The sequence below is a fragment of the Melanotaenia boesemani genome, chromosome 12 (genome assembly GCF_017639745.1).
Source record: "Melanotaenia boesemani isolate fMelBoe1 chromosome 12, fMelBoe1.pri, whole genome shotgun sequence".
NCBI lineage: Eukaryota > Metazoa > Chordata > Actinopteri > Atheriniformes > Melanotaeniidae > Melanotaenia > Melanotaenia boesemani.
In genome coordinates, this window is record NC_055693.1 from 3260356 (window position 1) to 3279810 (window position 19455).

Below are 19455 nucleotides of genomic sequence, written 5' to 3' on the forward strand. Positions count from 1 at the left end.
TTTTTTACTTTTAACCTTTTATTTAAACTCCAGTATTTTCCTTATTGGGAGTCTCTACACTGGGGGCTACGCCCGGCATGGGTGGTTCCTGTGGTGGGGGCCTCTGTGGTCATGGGTGAGGGGCTCTCGATGTAGACAGATCTCCAGAATATGGCTTCCTCAAAGCAGCATCCGGCCTAATAACAGGGATGGGAGTTTGTCTGTGGAAAATGGGATCAGTGGGTGGAAGGTTGGGGGGCCTTTGTGTGCTTTATCTGCATGAGTGTGTGAAAGGAAATGATTAGGTGTGTGTTTTTAATGTGGTCATCTTTAATGTTTTGGTTTGATGTTGAAATTATTTTAATTTGCCGTTATGTGAAGCTATGCTTTGTGCTGCTCTTTTGTATGAAAAATGCTAAATAAATAAATGTGACTGATGTGATCACAGCTGCAGCAGCTTGAAGACAAACAGAAACATGATGCAGAATCAGTGTGTGGAAAAGACAAAGTGATGGTTTACTGGATGATGTTATTATATATCATATTATTGTGATTAATCTTTCATTTAGTTTAGTTTTTGTTGAATAAATAATGACACGGTAAAATATGTCTTTTTATCTGGGGCTGGATTTTTAATAAGATACATACGATGATTGAAATGATCAAAAGATGTACTTTTTTCATATTCATTTAAATACTGTGATGATCTTCCACTAATATTGTTCCTCTTTATTGATCAGCAGCCTTATTTCTCAGCAGAAACACTCAGGAAGTGTTTTGTGTTGTATTTAATGCTTGGATTTAGATGTGGAGGTGAGCCGAGCCTTCAGCCATCCTTTTCATACATTCACAGAGTTTCTTATTCTACACATGCAGCAGTTTGTCTCCATCAGTACCGCATCCACACACTGATTCCTCACCAGTTTATGTTTTCTTAGAAAACAAAAAGCTAGAAAACATTCTACACACAGACTGCAAACAACCATAAACTTTGGCTCCACACGCTTCAAATCTATCGATGCGCTCTTTTGAATCTGCGCTGAAGCCTCCTGTGGTTTTAAAGCTTTAATACCACATTATTTTCCTTTGCAAACAAAAGCTTCTATGCGCACACTCTTAATGCTTACACACACATACATAAACACACCATCGACGCCTCCGGCTGCTAAACACACACAAAGAGAAAGTGCAGCTTCAGACTGAGTGAGGACTCACATTCGCTGTACTGCTGCAGCTGGCTGAACTCGGCTGGGCTCAGACACACCCAGCTCGGGTCTCCCATGCTGCCTGAGGCCAGCGGCCAGTTCCTGGGTCCCGGATGTGTTAATGCACCTGCACCTCAAGTTTGAGGGTTGGGGGGTACGGCGGCTATCCTTGGGTTGAACTGTTCAATGAGACTGAGAAGGAGGAGTTTCCTGATGGCATCTCTGCCTCTCCTCTGTACACAGGAGGCGTGAAGAGCCGAGATCACGAGAGAGGAAGAGGAGAAAACCAGTGGTCAGTCCCTGATGCCACGTCCTGAATGTCTGAAAGGCAAAATATGCTGGTTGGAGGTCTGCCAGGTGGAGGTCTGCAGTGATGACTGGATGTAGCTGCTCTTCACCACTCAGAAATGAAACAGAAAAGTTTCTCAGCAGGACTTCAACAGTACATATGTCCTGCCACCTGCAGGGCAGAGAAAAATGAGACAGTCAGAGGTTTGAAGGTGGAAATGTAAAATTGCATAAATACATCAGTAAAAACATCTTTTGAAAGTAATTTTACAGGTGCAGGAGGAAAGATAGAAGCGCAAGAGCTGGGAAAGATGCAGAAATGATGAGGAGCATCTAAGATTAAATCAGAGGATTTATCCAATATGTTTCCATTATTTTCACTGTGACCAAAGGAATTCAATTTGCATGGCTGACGACTGATAACAGCACATATTAAAGCAAAAGACAGACACTGAGACGCAGACATGTCGTCCCAAAACCACCACAAACTGGTTCCGGTATGATTCCTCCTCAGTCTTTATCCCCAAATGAATATGACCCAGATGTTGAGCTTCCTCTCCAGCCTCAACAGATACATAAAATATCAGAGCTGTAACAATAACAGTAACAACACACACACACATCAGTACAGTAAACAATGGTCCAATATTATAGATCCAAACTAACAATATGGATAAAGCATGGACCCAGTAATCATTTGTTAGATACTGTAGAAAGAACGTGAGGAATTATTTCCATTTTCTTTGTTCTTACAACCAAAATGTCTCATTTTAATCTGATGAGGTCAGACTTTACTACCCTGGCTATTATAACTAAGTTGTAAAAACATTTAGAAATGCACTCTTTCAGGTTCATGATGTGAACATTTTAGAGCTCAACATCCAGAATCTGGTTCAGTCTGTTTTTGTTTAAAAAACTAATTGTTTTTTATTTAAATGTCTGATTGAACATAGGAAGAAAATTTAATGTTTTAGCTGCTTTTTGTAATTTGATATGACTGGAAGTGATCGTGTTTAAATAGCATGTGATATTGTCCCCTTGCTTATATGGTTTCCACAAGGTTCAGTACTAGGCCCTGTTCCTTGTAGTATAATCTTTATTTAACTAGGAAATGATGCAGAGATTAAAAATCTCTTTTTCAAGGATGTCCTGGCTGACAAGCTTTCTTTAGTGCTTGTTTTTAATAGGCATTTGATATAATCCTCTTTCTTATAAGAAGACCCACAAGGTTCAGTACTGGGCCTCTTTTCTTCTCTATATATTGGTTCCATATGTAGAAAACACTGCATGTATTTAGCTGTTATGCAGACGATAATGGTATTTATATGTCTCATAAAAAATGACTATTTCTTTGTCAGACCACTGCTCAGGTTTCTTGATTATATAAAGACCTGGTTGGCACTTGACTTTTAAAATTTCAGTGAGGATAAAATCAAAACTGATGGCTTTTGGTGACACTCCACCCCCCTCCCCTGTAGTCCCGGGTTCCTTGGCTCAGTTCAGCAAGCCAGTCATTAACTTCGAAGTTAAAAATGAACCCAGATTTTAAGTTCAACTATCAGCTCAAGGCATTTGTACAGTTGAACTTTTTCCACTTAAAGCACTTTTTTGTGCTTTTATTTTTTGTCTTATTTTTACTTATGTACTTGTTTTCTGGTGTGTTTATAAATTATTCTAATTTTTTGTAGAACACTTTGGTTCACCAGTGGGTTGTTGTAAAGTGCTATATAATAAAGTACATTTACATTTATAATTTATATTTATAATCTACATCTTTATCACCACTTGGCTGGATTATTGTAATTAATTATATTAGAGGGAGGGGGTCCTCCATCACCCATCTCCACATGGTTCAAAATGCCACTTTAAAATGTCACCTTTTAACTAGCACATGTAAACAAGAGCATATTTTTGCCTTTTTTAACATCACTCCAATGGCTGCGTCTTCAATTGAATGTCTTTTTCTTCAAACCCCTTCATGGTCTCCAAGCTGCTTGCCCCTCATCACCCACCTGCTCATTCTCGGTGCTCTTCAGTTTTCCAAAAACAAAGTGGGAGCTCAGAGAAGATCATACCTTGGTTTAATCTACTTGGCATCACTTTGGTCCATACTGGGTGTCTTGAAGCAACTTATAAATAAAGTTTGATTTGACTAGATAATGATTGCTGGCTTCTGAAATAAATCAAATTGAAATCGTACTGTGGAAGAATCTCTGATATCAGCAAACATCGGCACATTGTCTACAGAAAAGTTCTAAAATCCTATCCTGATCAAGCTTATTGACATACAGATGATATATCACAGTTTTACAACTCGGGCCTAAAAACTGTGCGATAACATTATTTTGTGGTGGGGAGGACAACATCATGTGACAAGAACAGCGACCCGTTCCGGTATAAAAAGATATCTGGTAACATAATTTTTCTTTTTTCAACTTTCAGAAGATAAAAATCTGTTTTATTCTGGACAGAGGACTAAAACTGAGAAAAGAAAAATCCCTTACAAATGTGTGAGTGGCAAGTCAGCACGAGAATTTCAGGGCATTAACAACGGCTGCACCCCCCAGTGGACTCTGCTGCTTCGGTGGAATAATTTACTTTGAGACTTACTGGAACTGATCCATCATCACTGTCTTTAACTCCTCTTGTTTTTCCTGCTGTGCTATGTCCAAAAGTCTGCAGAGTGATGGGACCAGCTGATGTCCACAGCTTCCAGTCTGATGTTTGCTGAGAAACAGCAGCTGATGTGACTGAGCTCAGATCCTGGACGAGTCTAATCAAAATTAGAGGCGTTTTGACCGATGCCAGAGAACACACAGTTCCATGACAGAGGAGATAAAAACACGGGGGACTCGCTCAGATTCACCAGCAGAATAACATCTTATTCTTTTAAAAAAGGGACTCATTTATAGAAAAAAAAGTGTTGTAACTATTAGGAAACTGAGATTACTGTGAAAACAAAGTACCCGTGATTATAGTAAAGAATCTTGGAAAATACACTCAGTGGTCACTTTTCAGGACGTACATGTTTCCCTCCTACCATTTCAGGGAAGAAATTTGGACACAGAGCTGTTGTAAACCTTCCTCAGAGTTTTCCTCCATATTAACATGACAGCATCACACAGTTGCTGCAGGTTTGTCGGCTGCATCCATGATGAGAATCCCGTTCCACCACATCCCAAAGCTGCTCTACTGGACTGAGATCTGGTGGCTGTGGAGGCCGTTGGAGTCCAGTGAACTCATCGTCATGTTCTAGAAAGCAGGTGGAGATGATCTGAGCTTTGTGACATGGTGCTTTATCCTGCTGGAAGTAGCATCAGAAGATGCTCCACTGTGGTCATAAAGGGATGGACATGGTCAGCAACAATACACAGGTAGGCTGTGCTGGTTAAACCAGGCCACGTTGGTACTAAGGGGCCCAAAGTGGGACAAGAAAATCTCCCCCCACCATCACACCAGCAGCAGCCTGAAGCGTTGATCCAAGGCAGGATGGATCCATGTTTTCATGATGTTTCCAGCAGATTCTGAGCCGAGCATCTGAATGTGGAGCTGAAATGGAGACTCATCAGACCAGCAACGTTTCTCCATCTTCTATTGTCCAGTGTTGGTGAGTGTGTGTGAATCGTAGCCTCAGTTTCCTGTTCTTAGCTGGCAGGAGGCACCCGGTGTGTCTTCTGCTGCTGTAGCCCATCTGCTTCCAGGTTGGACGTGTTGTGTGTTCAGAGATGCTGTTCTGCAGATCTTGGTAGGAACCAGTGCTGATTGGACTTCCTGTTCCCTTCCTATCATCTCCAGCCAGTCTGTCCATTCTCCTCTGACCTCTGACCTCTGACATCAACCAGACATTCTGGTCCAGACAACTGCTGCTCGCTGGATATTTTCTCTTCTTCAGAACATTCTCTGGAAACCCTAGAGATGGTTGTGTGGGAAAATCCCAGTAAATACTCAGACCAACAACCACGCCACGTTCAAAGTCTCTTAAATCTCTTTCTTCCTCGTTCTGATGCTCAGTGTGAACCTCGTCTTCACCATGTCTATGTGACTGGATGCTGCCATGTGTTAGGCTATGAATAGGTGGAGCTGATAAAGTGGCCACTGAGTGTCTGTTGAAAGTGTTTGGAACTTTGTTCTTAGATTTAACTTCAGTTTGCAACATCTGACTCACTGTCATTTGTAACCTGTTAAGCTGTGCTGTCTTTATAACGTAAACCATTTCAACCATAACATTTACTTTATGGAGGCATAAAGTATATGACAGAACCAGTCTATATTTAAAACTTGCCCGGTGTGTGAGAACAGATCAGCTGATTTGACTACGAACAGACTCTGTAGAAACAGTTTGTAAAGGAGAAAAAAGGCTTCACAGACATGGATGTGACAATGAGCTGCTGAAAAGGAAACAAACATCCATCCTCGCTGTGTGACAGGTCTGCCTTGTTTCATCAACATCCAGAAAAAAGATAGCTCATGTTTCATCTCATCAACTTCATGTAATTGAGTATGCATGCTAGACCTGCAACACACTCCAAAAACACCCAGGATGGAGACTATTTAAGGCAATTATTGAGGGAATGTTTCTTTATTTTTTTCTAATCTAATTTTTAACAGGATTTGGTCTAAAAGCAGAATCCTGCAAAAAGCACAATCAGAATATAATTAAACCATTCAAGCAGTCTGGAGGAATATCAGAGTTTAAAAGACAAGAAAGCAAGTCTGAGCTGCCTCAGGTAACATGCAGGTCCGCCTGAGGTCTCTGATCCCTCAGGCGGACCTGCATCAAGAACCGTCGTTTATACATCAATCATTATGTTTTGTTTGTCCGAGGTTGGGTGGCAGAGGGATTCTCCCCCAGTGGCAATCTCCAGCTCCTCCTAGGAGATCCAAGGCAACCCCACGTTAGAAAAGACATATAATCCCTCCAGCCGTCCTGGGACTGCCCCAGGGTCTCTTTCCAGTAGGATGTATCCGGAAAACCTCCAAGGCGAGGCAACAAGGAGATACAGAGGAGCAGCAGCTACACACCAAACTCCATCTCAATGGGTGAGCTCCTCACCCACTCTCTCAGACTGAGCCCTACCAGTCTGCCTACCTACCTCATTACCATTCTAACCAGAATTACCATGGAAACCTTCATCAAGCTCTACAATACAGTTACATTCACAGATGCCACTTTAGACTTTACTGAGCACAGTGTTAACCTGACCCAGAGTTCTAGAGTCCACTTCTCTGGACTCGGAGGCATCGGGGATGGATCATCACACAGTGGAAGCCTGGACTCCGGTCAGACCGACCAGTATTCCAGATCTTTGTTGAAAGAAGCATCCAGACTGTTTGTTGTCAGCACCAAGTCCAAAAATCCAGTTTATGTGATGGTAGGTGGATGAATCAAGGTTCTGATGGTACAGGGTGGGATCAAGGTTCTAATGGTACGGGGTTGGATCAGGGTTCTGATGGTACAGGGTGGGATCAGGGTTCTGATGGTACGGGGTTGGATCAAGGTTCTGATGGTACAGGGTGGGATCAGGGTTCTGATGGTACAGGGTGGGATCAGGGTTCTGATGGTACGGGGTTGGATCAGGGTTCTGATGGTACAGGGTGGGATCAGGGTTCTGATGGTACGGGGTTGGATCAAGGTTCTGATGGTACGGGGTGGGATCAGGGTTCTGATGGTACAGGGTGGGATCAGGGTTCTGATGGTACGGGGTGGGATCAGGGTTCTGATGGTACAGGGTGGGATCAGGGTTCTGATGGTACGGGGTTGGATCAAGGTTCTGATGCTACGGGGTGGGATCAGGGTTCTGATGGTACGGAGTGGGATCAGGGTTCTGATGGTACGGGGTTGGATCAAGGTTCTGATGGTACAGGGTGGGATCAGGGTTCTGATGGTACAGGGTTGGATCAGGGTTCTGAGGGTACAGGGTGGGATCAGGGTTCTGATGGTACAGGGTGGGATCAAGGTTCTGATGGTACAGGGTGGGATCAGGGTTCTGATGGTACAGGGTGGGATCAGGGTTCTGTGGTGGTTTTAGATCGGATCAGGGTTCTGATGGTACAGGGTGGGATCAGGGTTCTGATGGTACAGGGTGGGATCAGGGTTCTGTGGTGGTTTTAGATCGGATCAGGGTTCTGATGGTACAGGGTGGGATCAGGGTTCTGATGGTACAGGGTGGGATCAGGGTTCTAATGGTACAGGGTGGGATCAGGGTTCTGATGGTACAGGGTGGGATCAGGGTTCTGTGGTGGTTTTAGATCGGATCAGGGTTCTGATGGTACAGGGTGGGATCAGGGTTCTGATGGTACGGGGTGGGATCAGGGTTCTGATGGTACGGGGTGGGATCAGGGTTCTGATGGTACAGGGTGGGATCAGGGTTCTGTGGTGGTTTTAGATCGGATCAGGGTTCTGATGGTACGGGGTGGGATCAGGGTTCTGATGGTACAGGGTGGGATCAGGGTTCTGATGGTACGGGTGGGATCAGGGTTCTGATGGTACGGGGTGGGATCAGGGTTCTGATGGTACGGGGTGGGATCAGGGTTCTGATGGTACAGGGTGGGATCAGGGTTCTGAGGGTACAGGGTGGGATCAGGGTTCTGTGGTCTCAGTATTAAGCTGAAAAATCATCTGAGATTTTACTGTTGCCTTCACAACCACGTCTCTTTTTTGGACATCTACGTATTTTTTCAGCAAGATGATGAAGAACCTGCAGTCCTGCCCTGTTATGTTGAACACCTGATGACATGTTTGCAGGAAGAATTATACAAAAATAACTCTTGAAACTTTTCATCACTTGGTTTCCTTGATGTTAGAGCATGTTTCAGTGTTCGGAGGAGAAACGGGAACATTACAAAGTGGTAAATCTTTTACTGAACCAACTGTTAATGTGTTGCAAGTGTGAAATGTAAAAATGGGTTAGGAGGAGAGAAAACATTAAATATCTTTGGATTTTATTTGGGAGCTTATTTCTGCTCTTCCTCTTTGTGTTTTGTGTTTTAGACCAAACAAACAAAAGATGTTCCAACCTATAACCCTTTTTATCCTCATGAATCAGGCTCTAAAAGTGAGAAAAGTGTGTCCTCCATCAGCTGCTCTCTGCACTGCAGGGCTACATGAAACAGGTACTAATGGGCTGCACATGTTTATGTTCAGTGATGTTCTCCCACAAAGAGAACAAAGAGGAAGGTCTGTACACGCCGAGAGAGCGTGACGGAAACATACAAGGCACGTGCCAATCAAGCATGCGGGGCCTCCCCTCTGAGCAGAGAGGGATTCTGTTTTGCTCATGAGGTTGCCTGGCAACAGTGACGTCACCAAAACTCACGATAACAAGAAGCAGGGAGGAAGAGAGAGATCGCCACGGTTGTTGTGAGCAGATGTGACTGCATGATATGGATCCCTTCTGCACGTGTCCTCACGATGAATAAAAACACACAGAGTACTGGTTCAGCTTATTAAAGCAACACTTTGACTCTTTATGCAATCTGACTACAGTTATCACAAACAAGCAATGGTGCACAGTCACATGCTGAACATGCTCCTATATTCAGGGAGTATAATTAAATCAAGCAATAAGAGTTTTCTAGTCGAGACAAATGCGTTTCACTAAAAGGAAAGACTGAAAACATGGGGAGCAACTCAAGTTTTGTGTGTGCTGCAATGCAGAAAAATAAGATTTGAATTGTTGAACACAAGTAGTGAGAGAGCTCATATTCTAAAGCAAGATGATGTTTTTCCTGAAATTTAACCAAGCTGTTTTAAATGTGTTTATTAACTCTTTCATGCATAGTGGCCACTACGGTGGTGTTAGTTTGATATCAAGCAAATAAAGGGCTAGTATCACTGATACCGATACTAATACTTTTTAATAGGGTGGTCAAAATTAAAGTGTTAATGCAGATATATTATCTGTGGAATTAAAGGGTTAGACGATTACCCTAAAAACAAAGACATTACTGGTGTTTATTTTAAATGGGAATTTGGTATTAACTCAACTAGAGAAGCTGATTTTAGGCTTGTAGGTGCCTTGTCACCGCAGCAAACCAAATCCATCAAAAAACTATTTATAGACTGTAGTGTAATTTTTACAAATACTGTTCCTTCTGTGACTACATATGTGCAAACATTGTTACAAGCAAAATGTCCTTTTCCTTTAAAAGAAGGCCTACTGCTATATGAAGAAAATGCAGTAAATTTTGGTTTACAAACGCTAAATCAGGGGTGTGCAACATCCGGATCTGCAAGTGGCTCTCTGGACCTTCCACAATGGCTCTTAATACATGGCTAAAATGCTAAAGAACTGTGTTTTTAAAAATAGATATATTAACAAATGCAGGTTTTTAGCCATTTTCCATTTTTTATATGGAATAATTGCATTGAATTTCCACAACATAATGACACTAAATGTACCTGTAAGATATTTTTTCATTATCTAATATCTTGTCATTAGGTTGGAAACTTGCAAATTTTTCCACAAATATCTACATCCCATAGACGGAAGTCTGTCTATCTTCTTTTAGCAAAAGTTTGTCTTTATTTTATAACATAAAAATATGAATAAAAATGTGGTTCTTCAAAACTAACGACAAGTGTCCTATAGTAGATATTTATCAAAAATCACAAGTTGTCTTTTTGAAAAGTCTGGTAACATTTGTGTCTCTAAAGGAGTTTTATTTAGCTGGCTGAGGGAAAAATGTCTCTTTGGATTGGAAAGGCTGCAGACCCCTGCACTAAACACATAAACAGGTTTAGCAGCAGTTTTCTCTTTAAACAGCAACAGTTAAAATATTTTTTCATATATATTTATAAAATCAAATATTTATGAGAAAGAAGGATGAAATGTTCAGGTTTTACTAACTAAAAGGTAAAAAGTCAGCAGGATGAATTTAAAGCTGTGAAGCTGCTTCCTTCTAAACACAGAAGGAACAATATGTGATGAATATCAGCATCAGGTGAACAGACAGAAAGCAGGATGAGAATCTCACAGCTTCTAGATGGTGAGGAGAGAGAAATATTCACAATATGCACAATAACTTCCATCCATGCAGCTTCACTGCTTCATTATCCAGATTTCTGACCTATAATTTCTCTAAACTTTCATTCTTAGCTTGACTGTTTAGCTTCACCTCCTGCGTCTACAGCCTCCGCTACCGGGTGTTAAGGGGTTAACATCCGGTTAACATCCAAATACCGCCTAACGAGGACGATGTGAATATGCATCAAAGACCTGAAGATTGGATCACTACACAAAAGTTTCAACTTCAAGAAGATGCAACTCAGCAGGGGCTAAGAAAGACACGGCTAACAGAAAGTCAAGCACTGTGGACATAGACATGGCTATGCTAATCAGTGAAGCTACCAAAAACATGAGTAATGCTACTCTGGATAGCATAAACAGCTAACTTGATGTCCAAGCAGAGCCAAGCTAACTTTAATTAAAAAGCACTTTAAATAAAGCAGCAACTGCTGACCAAAATGCTGAACATGGGAATAAAATGCCTTAAAAATAAGGAAAACACAAAATATCTTAAAATAAAACCTAAACAAAGAGACAGAGCAGGAGATAAGAAAAGAATTAAGATAAGACTGTCTTTGTCTGGCAGGAGAGTTCTTAGAGTAGAGATGGGATGCAAGATGGATGCTGGATTAGTCATTGTTAAGAGGGGTGTTTCGCAGTGCACCTTTAAATCAAACAGAGTCGACCATTTGTGATTTCTTTTGGCCTTTTTTTTTTTTTTTTTTTGCTTGGTCTGTAAGGGAGGCGATGAGTACGTACTTTGGGAAACCCCTTCATGAGTGAGGGAATGGCTAGGAGCTCTTTTGCAGGGCAGAATGGCCCCTGGGACCATTCCGGTACCTCATGGAGCTGGAGAGGGCTTGCGTACACCTCCCCGGTGGCACATTATCTTCCCTCTGTCAGCTTTATTCTGCACTCCTGAAAAAGCTGCTGCAACAAATCCGTTTTTATTTAAATTCATGTGACAAAATAAATAGAAAAATGTTGTTTGGCTTAAAAGAAAAAAGAAAAAAGAAAGGGAAATGGGTCATCTCTGGAAGTTTATGCACAAAATGTGTTTCTCTCTGGAGAGCATGAAGATAATGAATGTCACTCAAACTGAAACAGGAAGCTGATTATGAAGCTTTTTAATCATCATTCAATTTAATGCATCTCTCCAGTCTGACTTATACGCCCCTAAAGCTTCTGCTGAGAGCTGCGAGGCCTAATTAGAATGATGATGATGATTATGATGATAACACTGAAGAGGAGGGGAGGTAAACCAAGCAAGAGCTAACAGAGAGCTAAGAGTTCAGCCTGTAAAACCATGAAGTTTTGAGTCCAGAAATGCTGTTCAGGCGACAACTAACTGACATCCTGCTGAGCAGGACTTCCATACAAGAAGATATCTGCAGCAGGAAGCCAGAGGAATGTGCAGTCATATGATTAAAAGGATCTCAGAGACAGCTTTTCTGTGTCAAACATCAGTTACTTACAGTTATGATCTTTATGATCCAAGCACTTCTAAATATAGACATGCTGCCATAACTGGGCTGGAGCAACTCTGGAAACCTGAAACTGAAGCCTGACATGCACCTTCGTTACACAAGCTCCGGATAGAGCTCTGCAGTGGTTCTGATGGTTTTAATGAATGAAATTTCTTTCTCTTTTTATTTCTAAATGTGCATGTTCTCACAGGAAAGTTGGATTGTTGCTTAATTCTGCACCAACGGGGAGCTCAGCTGCACAGAAACCCCCCAGGCTGCATATGAGCCCGAGAAACTACATTTTATACTTAGAAAATCAAATGGAACATATTTCACAGCCACAAAACACTTAGTCTTACAGTTTGTTTGCAATCATTAGTGTCTGATAAAACACACACAAAAAAGTAAAATATTGAAAATAACACACACAAAAAAACTATTATCAAAAGAGGTAATTTAACTGAAGACAATTTGATGAACCGACAAATGAAGAAAAAAAAACAGAACTAGATCAAATTACATAAAATGAGAAACTTTTTAAAAACTTCATTAAAACAAAAGATAAAAATAACTAAACACAAAAAAGATGTGTAGATATTAGAAAACAAAGCAAGCACAGTAAAACTCAGAGTTCTATTCAATTCAGGTAATTTTATCTCCAAGAAGCCATTAAAAAAAATAAGCAATTAAAAAAACTATTTAAAAAATTTTAAAAATGAAAAGAACAATTAGATAAATTATTCCTCCTGAGCCGCCAGCTTACCACGGTGGTGGAGTTTGAGCGTCCTGAAGATTCTAGGAGCTTTGTGGTCGTGGGCTTTATGCCCCTGGTAGGATCACCCATGGCAAACAGGTCCCTAGGGGAGGGACCAGACAAAGTGTGGCTCAAAAGACCCCTATGATGAATAAAATTAATGGATCCAGGTTTCCCTTGCCCAAACGTGGTCACCGGGCCCCCCCTCTAAAGGAAGGCCTGGAGGTGGAGCTCGGAGGCGAGCGCCTGGTGGCCAGGCTTTTGCCCATGGAAACCAGTTGGGTGACATGGGCCCCCCTCCTGTGGACTCGCCTGTGTGGCGGGAGGGGCCGTTGAGGTCGGGTGCAGTGTGAGCTGGGCGGCGGGGATCCTGGCAGTCTGATCTTTGGCTCCAGAAGTTACCTCTAGGGACCTGGAACGTCACATCAATGCTGCAGTTGCTCCCAGTGAGAGGAACCGAGCAGGTGTGGACATATTCATTGGCCCCCGAGTTGGTGCCTGCACGTTGGGGTTTACCCTGGTGGAGGAGAGGATAGTCTCCCTCCACCTATCAGGTGGGGGGGACGGGTCCTGACTGTTGTTTGGGCAGAGAGCACTCCTTCAGGGGAGTCCCTCGTTCTGCTGGGGGACTTCATTGCTGACGTGGGCAATGACAGTGAGACCTGGAGGGGCATACTTGGGAGGAACGGCCCCCTGATCTGAATATGTGTGTTGTGTTTTATTATTGGACTTCTGTGCTCATCATGGACTGTCCATAACGAACACCTTGTTCAGGCATAAGAGTGTCCACATGTGCACTCGCAGTTCGATGATTAAATTTTGTAGTTGCATCATCAGACTTGCAGCTGCATAACTTGGATACTCGAGAAGAGAGGGGTGGAGCTGTCAGTTGATCACCACCTGGTGGTTAGTTGGGAAGGATGACCTGTTGCTGTTGGTTGGAAACCTTCTAAGTCTAAAACCATTCTTTTTAATTTTATAATTATTGATGAAAATAACCAAACAACAAGCTCACAGTGTGTTGCTATATGTTGAACTTATAGATCTGCTATTTTCTTGTGTGACATTTTTGTATGATGCAGTCGGGCATCAGTTCATGAAAAAAGCTGAAATATAGAAATAAAAGGTTTCTGCCCAACAGCAGTTAAGTAACACGGCAGCATTGCATCTCTGTTGATGGGAAAGTCCAGGCTAAAGCTATGAGTCTGGTAAAGGATCTGGTTATTAAGCAAAAGCGTTAAGGTTAACTTGTTTGTCTAACTTGTCGTGGTGACTCCTGTGGGGGGTACACCAGGAGTATGGAGTGCCGGACCCCCTTGTACGAGCTGTCCGGTCCCTTTACAACCAGTGTCAGAGCTTGGTCCGCATTGCCGGCTGTAAATCAGAATCGTTTCCAGTGAGTGTTGGACTCCACCAAGGCTGCCATTTGTCACTGATTCTGTTCATAAGTTTTATTGACAGCATTTTTAGGTGCAGCCGAGGTGTTGAGGTGATCCAGTTTGGTGGCTTCAGGATTGGGTCTCTGCTCTTTGTAGATGATGTGGTTCTGTTGGCTTCACTGGGCCGTGATCTTAAGCTCTCATTAAAGCGATTCGCAGCCAAGTGTGAAGCGACTGGGATGAGAATCAGCACCTCCAAATCTGAGACCATGGTCCTCAGCCGGAAAAGGGTGGAGTGTTTTCTCCAGGTGGGGAATGAAGTCCTGCCCCAAGTGGAGGAATTCAACTTTTTTTGGGATATTGTTCAGGAGTGAGGGAAGGATGGAGCAGGTGATCGACAGGCGGACCGCCGCAGCATCTGTCATGGTGAAGAGGGAGCTGAGCCAAAAGGTAAAACTCTCGATTTACCGGTGGATCTACGTTCTTACCCTCACCTATGGCCACAAGCTGTGGGTAGTGACTGAAAGAACTAGAAAATGAGTTTTCTCAGTGATATGGGAATATCTAATTTGTGTCCTAAAATGACCATCTGTATACTATTGGTGTTATATAACTGCTTGTTTTGTCCCAAGTGACCACCTGCATACTGTTTTTGTTATATTATTCTGCTTCTTTTGGGAACTGTGTAACTGCCTATCTTTGGAAGGGTGAGAAAAGGGTGTCTTGTAAATATGTTTACAAGACAGGATCTCAGGACTCATCCTCGCCTGTGGGAAAGGACCGGCCATCCTCTCTCTCATGCGATGTTGTGTTTTTTCTAAATAAGTATAAAGACGGGGAAATCCCACATCTCGGTAGAGTCTGCTGCGGGTTACGTATACGAACGCCCAGCCGGGGTTTTCTAAGCCACTCTACCGGGATTGTTGGCTCTCCAGTCCGTGTCAAAGGTAGGGCAAGCTATGCTATGCTATGCTTATAAGGCTGAACCCATTGAGATGTAATGATGAGTGTCATGAGCTGCGGGGAATAAACCTGACACATTTATTCTAGCACTCTGACTTTGTGTGTTTCATCTGCCGACCACCACGAACCTCTAAAATCACACATTACACTCAGGAAACACCTCTGGATCCCCCCAGACGAGCTGGCGAATGTGGCCGGGAAGAGGGAAGTATGGGCTTCCCTGCTTAGGCAGCTGCGACCTGATCCCGGTTAAGTGGTAGAAAAAGGATGGATCGACGAATAATACAAACTAAAAAATCAACACCCACACACACACACACACACTGCAACATATGAGCTCACCACTAAGTTTGTATGTGTTTTTAGTTCAAACTGTGTTGTTTTCATTTCATCCAGCATGAATTTGACTTTAAAACAGAACACCTGCAGAGTCCTGGCTACTCTGGCTCTTATCATCATCATCATCATCATCATCATCATCATCATCTGTGTCTGAACAAAGTCATTAAAAGAAAAAAAAATCTAATTTACATTTTTGTATTTTTACAGTTCAGACCTGTGTGTTGGTCTGTGGCAGGTTTCCTCGGCTGTGAACAGACAAATTACAGTCTGTAATAACCAGGGTGTAAATCACCAGTCTGACCATCAAACAATATCTATCCAGTAGATACTGATTTTGATTCAATCCAATTCATGACCCAGCTACAGATATAAGACTATATCACATGCTGAGTAACACAATAACTTCCATTTTTATCATTCATAAAGATCAAGTAAAATATGAAAAATATTTAAATGAAAAACAATCTGTTCATTTAACAAAAACATACTGTTTCACATCATGGAAAAGAAAAACTGAAAGAATACATTTCTATTTGTAGACTATAAAGCATTCTCTAGCAAGCTATTTTAAAACTTTATTATAATAACCAAGGTAGTACAGTCTGACATACATTTGGATATACACATTTTCCTCACCAGATTAAAGGAAATATTTTGGTTGTTAGAACACAGAAAATGGAAAACAACGTCTTACAGATGATTACCAGAAAAGAATAGTTTCTACCCGTGGAACATTTGCTTTTCATTGCTGCTGCAGCTTGATTTTATTGACTGGTTTTTATTTTGGGTGGAAGATACTGAGAAAATGCTGGAAGAATAAACACAGCAGAACAAAATGTAAACAACTTTATTCTATGGCACAAATTACATTTTTAAAGCCCGAAAAAGTGGTGATCTAGCCATGTGAACAATCCCAACATCTACTCTAAACAAAAAGGGTAATGTCATCCCTTTTCTTACTGGAAAAAAGCAGGTGGTGAATTTGATCAGAGGTGATTAAAGGCTTTATGAACCATTCCCAGAACCAACAGGAGCAACAACAACCACAGCACACGGGAAACAGGAAACAGCTGCTCCAATTTCAGTTTTCGCTCATGAGGAGTAATTTTAGCCCCAAAACTAAGCACTGCTCACACCGAGGAAAACATTTAGTTTCCTTCTGCTTGAGGTTTTACCTTTTCAGAGGCTGTGGGCAAAGGTAAACAAGCAGAAGATGAAGTTCAGGGACAATTTAAAGCTAATATTGTCTGTGAGATTGAACTGTACGGGGGTATGAGTAACCTGAGGCGCCACAGCTTCATCTTTCCCCATAAAAGGATTGTTGTTGATTCTCTGTAAAGAGAAGACACACACATACATTCATACATACACTGTTCCTGCTTCTTGTCCCTGACTAACTTCACCTCTCAGCTCCATCACAACTCACTCGTTCCACTTCATCTTTTTTTTTAAAGAAAGGATCGATCTGCTCAGTTCTCTGTTTTCAGCGTGATGAAGGCTGTTCACCATGTTCCTGCTCCGGCAGCAGGTGCATACGCCGGCCAGGTTTGGAGGATAAGAGGCAGAAATGCAAAATGTAACATGATCCAAGTCACAGCGCTCACACTGTGTGTGTGTGTGTGTGTGTGTGTGTGTCAGAGAGACGCTGAAAACTTTGTGAGGATGCTGCCAATCGATCTGCAATTAGCTTCTCTGCAGGCCACGTTTGCATAAAGCTTTCTGTTCTCCATCCTACAGGGGTTACAGCCTCGCAAATACCACCAGTATTTATGGATGGCCCGGTTGTCATGGCAACCGGGGGATTGTGTATAAACCACTGAGAGGGAACGAAAAGGCCAAAGCTACACGACGACAGCTGATTGCAGTGCATTCACATGGGTATGGCAACCAGTTGGAAGTAATACTCTAAAATGTCGCCTCTCCGGCCTGCGACGCTTCAGTCTCTGAAACAGGATCATGTGGTCCAGCAATAATTCTGCATTTATTTCTGGGTTTAGTCATGCAGACGGGGAGCAGCTGAGGCGGCGTCCTGGATGAAGCCTCATGTATGCAGATTTAAAAAAGCTAAACACACACACAAAGTAAATAAATAAATAAAATAAAAAGACAGCAAAGAATGCAGCAACAGTTCATTCACGCAGATTAATACAACACAGCATGATCTACTCAGTCCATTCTATTCAACCAACCAACCAACCAACCAACCAACCAACCAACCAACCAATCAATCAATCAAACATTCCTAAAGCACTTTTTTTAAAATACTTTCCATTAAAAATAAGAGAATCTTTATCCATCCAAGTCCCCCAGGCAATTAAGCCATGAGTCACACATAACACACGACCACGCACACACATGTACATAGAAACATTTCCTTGACAGATAATTAAAAAAACAAAAACCTTTAAACCAAACTTGCAGTTCTTCCTCAGAAATGTTCTGGAAAAAAACAAGAGCAATCTGTTTCACCACCTCAGCTGCAAACATGCTTTAGAGGAAACCAAGAATGTCTGAAACTAAGATCAGCACCCTCCACATCCTCAGATAAAACCGAAAAAGATGGAGGACACTTAGACGTAGTGTCGTGTAGACGTGTTTACAGGGAATTAACACCATCCAGCCAAAGACCTGGTTCTGATGGGTTCTGTGGAGACTTATTCAGGGACATGACCAAGACACTGGACATCAAAATGTATAGTTTTGATGGCGACATGGCTCAGTGGGTAGAGTGGTTGTCCTGTAGCCCAAGGGTTGCCAGTTTGATCCCGGCCCAAAGAGCTCATGTCGAGCTGTCCTTTAGCAAGATACCGAACCTCTAATTACTCCTGATGGGTCGTGGTTGAGCGCCTTGCATGGCAGCTTCCACCATCAGTGTGTTAATGTGTGAATGTGACGTACATGTGAAGCGCTTTGGATAAAAGTGCTATATAAGTACAGACCATTTACCATTTAATTCTCATGACAGCAAAGTCTGTTCTTAGTCAATCTACTGCAGAAATTCTTATCTCAGTCGGGAGAAACGTGTTCAACATCCAGTCAGTGAAACTGATATCATCTTATAAACTTGCATCTAAACTTAACAAAAGTACTCAACATCTCACAGCTTTCTTCTTAGTTTGTTTGACCACCACTTTGTACGTGACCCTGCAAAAGTCACACGATCAGGGTCCAAAATTAACACTCACCAGGCGTCAAATGCGAGTAAATTTTTCGTTTGGAGAGTAAAGCTCAGAGGGCTGTCCGCCAAATGGTGAGTAAATGTTTGTACCAAATAAGCCATGTTTTTCAGTCCTCCTGTTGGTGGATTTCTTCTTCATGTTCCTCTGCTGTCTGCATATATGAACGAAGCGCACGAGAATGCTCTTCACTGTTTCAGCTCTGTTTTCCGTTTAGTTCAGGCTAATTAAGTAGGTAAATATGTGGAGATTTTTAGCAGGAGCCGGCCAGCTTTCCAAAAGAAAGCACGGTGAGCTGGAGGCTAAATCAGCAGCTTACAGCCCCAACCACAAAGATCAACCTTCTGTCTGCTTCACGGCCCGGTTCCGCTTGCTTCTCATGCACTGACTGTAGGTGGTAACACACCTGCGTGTGCCGCGCTGTCAGCACAGCAGCACTCTGTTAGACGTGATGTTAGCCTGTTAGCTTAGCTTAGCTGTTTACAACCTGAAGGGTGACGACAGCTGCATAACGGGTGTGACGTGACTCCGCGAGACTCCGAACAGGTGTCAACCAATTAACTTATCAATATTATAATAATAATGATACATATTGTTATTGTACTGATCAGTTATTAAGTTCATTATTATTATAAATAAGCTTTTATGATTATTGATAAGCTATTTATATTCAATATTACTGACTTGTCATGAATCAGATCAATAAGCTTTAAATTTATTTATTATAATTTTTGTTCAGTTTATGTTTTAAACAATGAAATAAAAAGCAAATATCAGGGAGTGTGATCCCACCAAGGCTGTAATGCTGTGGCACGTGGACTGTTAGGAGCAGGAGGCCAGACGAAGAGCAGAAAGGGACGGGTCTGATCAGGTTTTAGTTCATTCATCCAAACAT

At 42.2% G+C, this 19455-nt stretch overlaps 1 protein-coding gene across 2 annotated transcripts in view; it reads right to left on the reverse strand.

Moving 5' to 3' along the window:
- The window catches only part of LOC121650662 (diacylglycerol kinase beta), a 155832-nt gene that overhangs the window by 125450 nt on the left and 10927 nt on the right, over positions 1 to 19455 (reverse strand). For both annotated transcript variants that reach the window (XM_042002276.1, XM_042002275.1), the window contains exon 2: positions 1195 to 1644. In XM_042002276.1, coding sequence (XP_041858210.1) covers positions 1195 to 1261 — 67 coding nt within the window. In that variant the 5' untranslated portion in view covers positions 1262 to 1644. The remainder of the gene's footprint in view (positions 1 to 1194; positions 1645 to 19455) is intronic.